The sequence below is a fragment of the Arachis stenosperma genome, chromosome 10, assembly GCF_014773155.1.
Source record: "Arachis stenosperma cultivar V10309 chromosome 10, arast.V10309.gnm1.PFL2, whole genome shotgun sequence".
NCBI classification, from domain to species: Eukaryota; Viridiplantae; Streptophyta; class Magnoliopsida; order Fabales; family Fabaceae; genus Arachis; species Arachis stenosperma.
Genome location: NC_080386.1, coordinates 66,543,627 through 66,551,600, shown reverse-complemented (window position 1 = coordinate 66,551,600; position 7,974 = coordinate 66,543,627). Strand labels below are relative to the sequence as shown.

Here is a 7,974-nt window from a genome sequence, read left to right as displayed (position 1 = left end):
ATTTTCTTTGCATCAAAAATTTTTCAAAATTATGTTCTTGATGTTCATCATGATCTTCAAAGTGTTCTTGGTGTTCATCTTGACATTCATAGCATTCTTGCATGCATTCATTGTTTTGATCTAAAAATTTCATGCATTGAGTATTTTTTTCTCTCTCATCATTAAAAATTCAAAAGTAAAAAAAATCCTTTCCTTTTTTCTCTCAAAATTTCGAAAATTTGAGTTGACTTAGTCAAAAATTTTCAAAATTAGTTGTTTCTTACAAGTCAAGTCAAATTTTCAAATTTTAAAAATCTTATCTTTTCAAAATCTTTTTCAAAAATCATATCTTTTCCAATTTTTTTCCTTTTTTTTTCGAAAATTTAAAAAAAAATCTTTTTCAAAATATTTTCAAAATCCTTTTCTTATCTTTATATCAAATTTTCGAAAATTCACCAACAATTAATGTGATTGGTTCAAAAATTTGAAGTTTGTTACTTTTTTGTTAAGAAAGGTTCAATCTTTAAATTCTAGAATCTTATCTTGTAGTTTCTTGTTAGTGAAGTAATTAAATTTTAATTTTAAAATTAAAATCTTTTTCAATCATATTTTTTTCTATCTTATCTTTTTATCTTATCTTTTTATCATATCTTTTTCAAAATTTTAACTTTTTCAAAAATTTGATTTCAAAAGATCTTATCTAACTTCTTATCCTCTTATCTTTTCAAATTTGATTTTAATATCTTTTTCAACTAACTATTTGACTTTTTGTTTGTTTCTTATCTTTTTCAAAACCACCTAACTACTTTTCCCTCTTCAATTTTCGAAAATACCTCTCTCTTTTTCAAAAATTCTTTTTAATTATTTTAAATTTTAATTTTAATCATATCTTATCTTTAATTTTCAAAATTACTAACTCCTTTTCAAAAAATTAATTTTCGAATTCTCCCTCTCTTTTCTTATTCTATTTAATTATTTATTTACTAACACTTCTCTTCACCTCTCTTCATCTAAAAATCCGAACCCATTCTTCTTCACTCTTCCCCCCTTTCTTCTTTTACTAACATAAAGGAATCTCTATACTGTGACATAGAGGATTCCTCTTCTTTTCTTGTTTTCTTCTCTTTCATATGAGTAGGAACAAGGAAAAAGGCACTCTTGTTGAAATTGATCCTGAACCTGAAAGGACTCTGGAGAGGAAACTAAGAGAAGCTAAACAATCCAGAAACAACCTTTCAGAAATTTTCGAACAAGAGAAGGAGATGGCAGCCGAACCCAACAACAATAATGCAAGGAGAATGCTTGGTGACTTCACAAAACCAACGTCCAAATTTGATGGAAGAAGCATCTCCATTCCTGCCATTGGAGCCAACAATTTTGAGCTTAAACCTCAACTAGTTGCTTTAATGCAACAGAACTGCAAGTTTTATGGACTTCCATCTGAAGATCCTTACCAGTTTTTAACTGAGTTCTTGCAGATTTGTGAGACTGTTAAGACTAATGGAGTAGATCCTGAAGTCTACAGGCTCATGCTTTTCCCTTTTGTTGTAAGAGACAGAGCTAGAATATGGTTGGATTCACAACCTAAGGATAGCCTGGACTCCTGGGATAAGCTGGTCACGGCTTTCTTGGATAAATTCTTTCCTCCTCAAAAGCTGAGCAAGCTTAGAGTGGATGTTCAAACCTTCAAGCAAAAAGATGGTGAATCCCTCTATGAAGCTTGGGAAAGATACAAGCAGTTCACCAAAAGGTGTCCATCTGACATGTTTTCAGAATGGACCATATTAGATATATTCTATTATGGTCTATCTGAATTTTCGAAAATGTCACTGGACCATTCTGCAGGTGGATCCATTCACCTAAAGAAAACACCTGCAGAAGCTCAAGAACTTATTGACATGGTTGCAAATAACCAGTTCATGTACACTTCTGAGAGGAATTCCATGAATAATGGGACGCCTCAGAGGAAGGGAGTGATGGGATATTTTTGGTTTGAAAAATGAATCTCTCCCAAAATAACACCAATCTAACCGACAAGTGCACCGGGTCGCATCAAGTAATAAAAACTCACGGGAGTGAGGTCGATCCCACAGGGATTGAAGGATTGAGCAATTTTAGTTTAGTGGTTGATTTAGTCAAGCAAATCAAGAATTGGTTGATTGATTGGTGATTTGCAGAATTTAAATTGCATTGAAAGTAAAGAGAGCAAGAAATAAATTGCTAAATCTTAAAGGACAAGAAATTAAATGGCAGAAACTTATAATGCAAGAAATGTAAATGGCAAAACTTAAAGTGCTGGAAATGTAAATGGCTTAATTGTAAAGGGGATTGGGGATTGGATTTGCAGAAATTAAACAAGGAAAAGTAAAATTGCAACAAGCAGAGAAGTAGAAAATGATTTAAATCAACCGGATCTTAAACAGAAAAGTAAATGAACATAGAAAGCATTAAACAGAATGTAAAATTTGAATTTAGATCTCAGGACCCAGAGACTAGAAAACCCAAGTCTAGATCTCAATGCCTTCCTAGATCCAACAAGAACAATTGCAAGGGAAATGTAAATTGCAAAGGAATTAGATGAAGAGCAATTAACAGAAAGTTAAATTCAATTGAGCAATAAAGAAAGAGAGAGATCCAAGGATGAGATTGAAACAGAATTCCTTCAATTCTCCAACCCAAGATCCAGGACAATTGTAATTGAAATTAAAAGCAATAAAACTAAGAGGAAGAGAATGGAATTCTCCTTCCCCCAAACTAAGAAACTAAAGATCACTCAGTAACTAAAACAAAAGGAAAGCTCTATGAAAAAAATCCGAAAAAGGAGCTCTCTGATTAACTTGAATTCTAGCCTATTTATACGCTTTCTTCAATTGATCTTCAAGCCTTGAGTTGGGCCTTTGCTCTTGATGGAATTGGGTTGAAAGAGGCCTTGGTTGATTGCTCTTGAAGCTTGGAGAGAAACCCAAGTGAACCAATTGAACCGGATGTGAGTTTTGCAAAGTTGGATTCAACGTTAGCCTCAAAGTTAGGGGTCTAACTTTGAGGCCAACTTTTCATGACAGCAAAACCAATTTCCTGCCACTCACGTTGGTGCCAACATTAGGGGGCTAACTTTGACCCTAACGTTGGCCTTGCTTTGTGTTGGAGTGGCGCCAACGTTAGCCTCCAAGTTAGGGGGCTAACGTTGGCGCAAACGTTGGCACACCCTGGAGGAGATTGCTCATGCCAACGTTAGCCTCCAAGTTAGGGGGCTAACGTTGGCGCAAACGTGAAGCACCCTGGGAGGACATTCTCATGCCAACGTTAGCCTCCAAGTTAGGGGGCTAACGTTGGCGCAAACGTTGGCTAGTCCTGGGAGTGATTTTCAACTTCCAACGTTAGCCTCCAAGTTAGGGGGCTAACGTTGAGGCTAACTTCAAGTCCAAAAGTTTGTGCCAACGTTTGAGGGCTAACTTCAACTCCAACTTCATTCCTCCTGGTTCAATTTCACTTGTTTCATTGTCTTCTCTTAGCTTCTAGCCATTCCTTCTCACTTCAATCCTTTTCCAAGCTTTCTTCACCTATCATAAATCAACCAAACACATCAAAGCTATGCTTGAAATCATGAGATGATCATTCTATCCTAATATGCACCAATTATGGCATCAAACCTCATGAAATTGCATTAATTTATCTATGGTTGATTCAATCAAAGGAAGCATGAAAATCTACCTAAATTGGCTTGCTTAAGCCTCAAGAAAGTGCATAATTCAAGTGAAAACAAAAGAAAAAGACTAGTGAAACTAGGCTAAGATGACTTGTCATCACAACACCAAACTTAAAGCTTGCTTGTCCCCAAGCAAGAAATGAATTATGCTCAAAGGTTCTTTCAATTAAGATGGGTTGAGGAACACTTGTAAAATACAGTGAGAGAAGTGATTAAGTAACAGTGGGGTAAACTCTAAATTATATGCTCAAGCAAGGGTTTCAGTGCTCATTAGTCCTTACATATTGGGAGTCGTAGGTCTTTAGGATTTTCATCCAAATGGTATCATAGAGATCTCTTTATATGTAATCACCTTGAAGCAGCTTATAGTTTCTGTGCTTTGACCTCGACTCTAAGTGTCATGTCTCAAGGCGGCTCTTTAGATAAGCTTTCAATCAATACTCCTAAACCAGTTGGTTTTAAGGTATTAGGTGTTAAAGCACCCCTCAGGATTTACTTGCTCAAGCCTCTTTCCTTGACACACTTCAACCACAAGCATTTACTAGGATAGCAACTCTTTGAGTTTTTGTTTCTTTCTTTCTTTTTCTGCCTAGTAATTGATGCTCAGAGCCTTGGGCCATGTTCTTTTTGTTTTTGTATTTTCTTTTCTTTCTTTTGTTTTGTTTGCTGCTTCTTGGATCAATAGATTTTTGAGAATCTCTACAATACTTCTTTGAACTCCATGTCCTGCCTATGAGCTCCCATGCAAGTTTTCACAAGCATGCAACCTCACTACATGATCATACAACTAGAACCACCACTTCTCCTAATCTTTTGCTTGCCTCAAAAACTGATTTATTCCTCAATCCTTCTTTTCAAAGAACTTTCATGTGATGCATTCTTGAAATTGAGTGCAAACAAGTTTTGAAGATAAGAATGTTGTGACTGATAAGCCTTCTTGCTTATTGACTTATAAAGGAAGATTATGCTATGCAGGCAGGCAGGAATATAAAAAGAAGACTATATGATGCAGACAAACAGGGCAATTAAGGATACAATCCAACTTTTAATCACAGCAACATTTGATGTAAAATATCACTTAACAATACAACCTGTTGGAGTTCACTTGCTTTCCTTCTCATCATCATCATTGCTAGCCTTTATGTTCATATTGATGATGCGTAATCCCTCCAAAGGCTTGTATGACATTCTGCAATGTTATTAAAAGTTGCTTGTTCCCCAAGCACTTAGAAACAGTGGTTAGTCTGCATAATTTATTTGTGGGCTTTTTGAACTTACTTTGGTGTGGGAACACCAAACTTAGTTCCTTGCCAATGCATCAAATTAACCATGTGTGAAATTCTTTCTTCTTTTTCTCAAGTAATAGACTAAAAATAGAAAACAGCAAGATAATTAACTAGTTCGTCTAAATGCATGAAGCTAGCATTATGGTAGAAAGTAAGAATGTGATTTATGATGGGATTTTGGTGGAACACCAAACTTAGAATTCTTCATTCTCTCTTAGATTGTTTTGGTGTGCAACACCAAACTTAGCTTCTTGCAATCTTGACAGAACTAATTAACAGTTTTATTGAATTGGATATGAAAGGATGGTTACCTCTGGTTGGGTTGCCTCCCAACAAGCGCTCTTTTATTGTCACTAGCTTGACATCCTCTGTACTTGTTTAGCTCGAAGTTTGTACTTCCTTCTCCTTATCCCCTTGTCCTCCTAAGTGAAACTTTGCCTGATTATGTTCGTCTTGGATGAGTGATTCTTTTCCTTTAGCCATCTTCTCACTCACTTCTGTGATGCTCTTAGCTAACTGTTTCATTTGCCTCTCAATTCTTCCGAATGAGACTTCATGGTTTTTGCTTATCATCTCTTGATGTTTCATCATTCTTTCTACTAAGACTTCCAGATTAGTGATCCTCTGACAATCTTGTGAAATTGGTTGGTTGTTGGGTGTTAGGGGTTGGAAGGATAGATGATGTGGTGGTATGTAATGGTTGTTGTTGGTGAGGTGGTGTTTTTGCAGGATTGGGAAGTTGGGGTTGTTGTAGTTGAAGTCCCTTTGTTCCTGATGTTGAGATTCAATTCTTAGATAAGAATGTGGTTTCCATGGTGGAAATTGTGCCTTCACTGCAGCAGAATGGAGAAAATCAATTTGTCTGGATATTGACTCCAATTGGCTCTGAGTCTGACTGTGCAGCTGTTTGCTTTGATTCATGACTATCTTCATTCCTTCAGGATTCATTATCCCTTTTTCTGAAGTCGCATTCTGTGGGGTCTCAAATGAATGTTGGTTATTGGCTTTCTTATCATTGAGCCTTGCAGTTCCTTGGGCATTTGCTGTTGCTTTGAAAAGGTTATCTAAGACGTAATCCACTGCTCTCCTTGTTTCTGGGGTTAATCCTTCATAGAACGCCCGGAAACCCTCTTTGTCATTTGCTTCATTGTATTTTTCCCATGGTTTGAACAATGATTCTTCCTCTCCTTGTATGAATGGCTGAATCCCCTCTTTCATCTTGACGTTTTGTTGGGATGAGGAGAATTTGGTCAGAAATTTGGTAACCAATTCGTCCCAACTAGTAATACTGCCCTGGGGCATAGCTTCGAGCCATTGTGCAGCTTCATCCCTTAGTGAGAAGGGAAATAACGATAGCTTCCAGGTATCATGATTTACACCTTCGAGATTGACAACACCACAAGTTCTCAGAAAAGTGGATATATGTTGTTTAGGATCCTCCAATGGATTTCCACCATAGGAGCAATTGTTCTTGATTAGTGTAATGAGTTGCGGCTTCATGTTGTGGTGTTTTTCTTTCGAAATTTCTTCTTCAATGATAGCCTTCCCTCGTGCCTCTCTTTTTTTCTTCTGTGACATAAATCAACAAACAGAACACACAGTGGTTATTTTTGAAAATTGAGTGGAATCAGTTGAGACAAAACTTCAAATGGTTAGTGGGTTAGTAGAGGCAAATCTTCAAACAGTTAGTGGGTTAATCAAAAATTAAGACAAAGTGCTTGATCTAAACTTACCGCCTCACTTAATCATTGTCAATCTAATCAATCCCCGGCAACGGCGCCAAAAACTTGATGGGATATTTTGGTGAGGACAAGAATCTCTCCCAAAACAACACCAATCTAACCGGCAAGTGCCCCGGGTCGCATCAAGTAATAAAAACTCACGGGAGTAAGGTCGATCCCACAGGGATTGAAGGATTGAGCAATTTTAGTTTAGTGGTTGATTTAGTCAAGCAAATCAAGAATTGGTTGATTGATTGGTGATTTGCAGAATTTAAATTGCATTGAAAGTAAAGAGAGCAAGAAATAAATTGCTAAATCTTAAAGGACAAGAAATTAAATGGCAGAAACTTATAATGCAAGAAATGTAAATGGCAAAAACTTAAAGTGCTGAAAATGTAAATGGCTTAAATTGTAAAGGGGATTGGGGATTGGATTTGCAGAAATTAAACAAGGAAAAGTAAAATTGCAACAAGCAGAGAAGTAGAAAATGATTTAAATCAACCGGATCTTAAACAGAAAAGTAAATGAACATAGAAAGCATTAAACAGAATGTAAAATTTGAATTTAGATCTCAGGACCCAGAGACTAGAAAACCCAAGTCTAGATCTCAATGCCTTCCTAGATCCAACAAGAACAATTGCAAGGGAAATGTAAATTGCAAAGGAATTAGATGAAGAGCAATTAACAGAAAGTTAAATTCAATTGAGCAATAAAGAAAGAGAGAGATCCAAGGATGAGATTGAAACAGAATTCCTTCAATTCTCCAACCCAAGATCCAGGACAATTGTAATTGAAATTGAAAGCAATAAAACTAAGAGTAAGAGAATGGAATTCTCCTTCCCCCAAACTAAGAAACTAAAGATCACTCAGTAACTAAAACAAAAGGAAAGCTCTATGAAAAAAATCCGAAAAAGGAGCTCTCTGATTAACTTGAATTCTAGCCTATTTATACACTTTCTTCAATTGATCTTCAAGCCTTGAGTTGGGCCTTTGCTCTTGATGGAATTGGGTTGAAAGAGGCCTTGGTTGATTGCTCTTGAAGCTTGGAGAGAAACCCAAGTGAACCAATTGAACCGGATGTGAGTTTTGCAAAGTTGGATTCAACGTTAGCCTCAAAGTTAGGGGTCTAACTTTGAGGCCAACTTTTCATGACAGCAAAACCAATTTCCTGCCACTCACGTTGGTGCCAACGTTAGGGGGCTAACTTTGACCCTAACGTTGGCCTTGCTTTGTGTTGGAGTGGCGCCAACGTTAGCCTCCAAGTTAGGGGGCTAACGTTGGC

General features: G+C 36.6%; 1 protein-coding gene and 1 non-coding gene across 2 annotated transcripts; both read right to left on the bottom strand.

Annotated features, from left to right (window-relative positions):
• Window positions 1–1,640: 1,640 nt before the first annotated feature.
• Window positions 1,641–1,744, bottom strand: LOC130958345 (small nucleolar RNA R71). Its single transcript, XR_009077472.1, has one exon. It is a non-coding gene; the product is annotated as a small nucleolar RNA R71 (small nucleolar RNA).
• A 3,605-nt stretch (window positions 1,745–5,349) lies between these two features.
• LOC130957187 (uncharacterized) lies at window positions 5,350–6,471 on the bottom strand. The gene has a single exon (XM_057884054.1). The coding sequence runs from the start codon at window positions 6,469–6,471 to the stop codon at window positions 5,350–5,352; it is 1,122 nt and encodes a 373-aa protein (XP_057740037.1).
• Window positions 6,472–7,974: the final 1,503 nt, after the last annotated feature.

Coding starts and splice junctions, on each gene's coding strand:
- LOC130957187 (XM_057884054.1), bottom strand. CDS start 6,471: ATGAAGCCGCAACTCATTACACTAATCAAGAACAATTGCTCCTATGGT.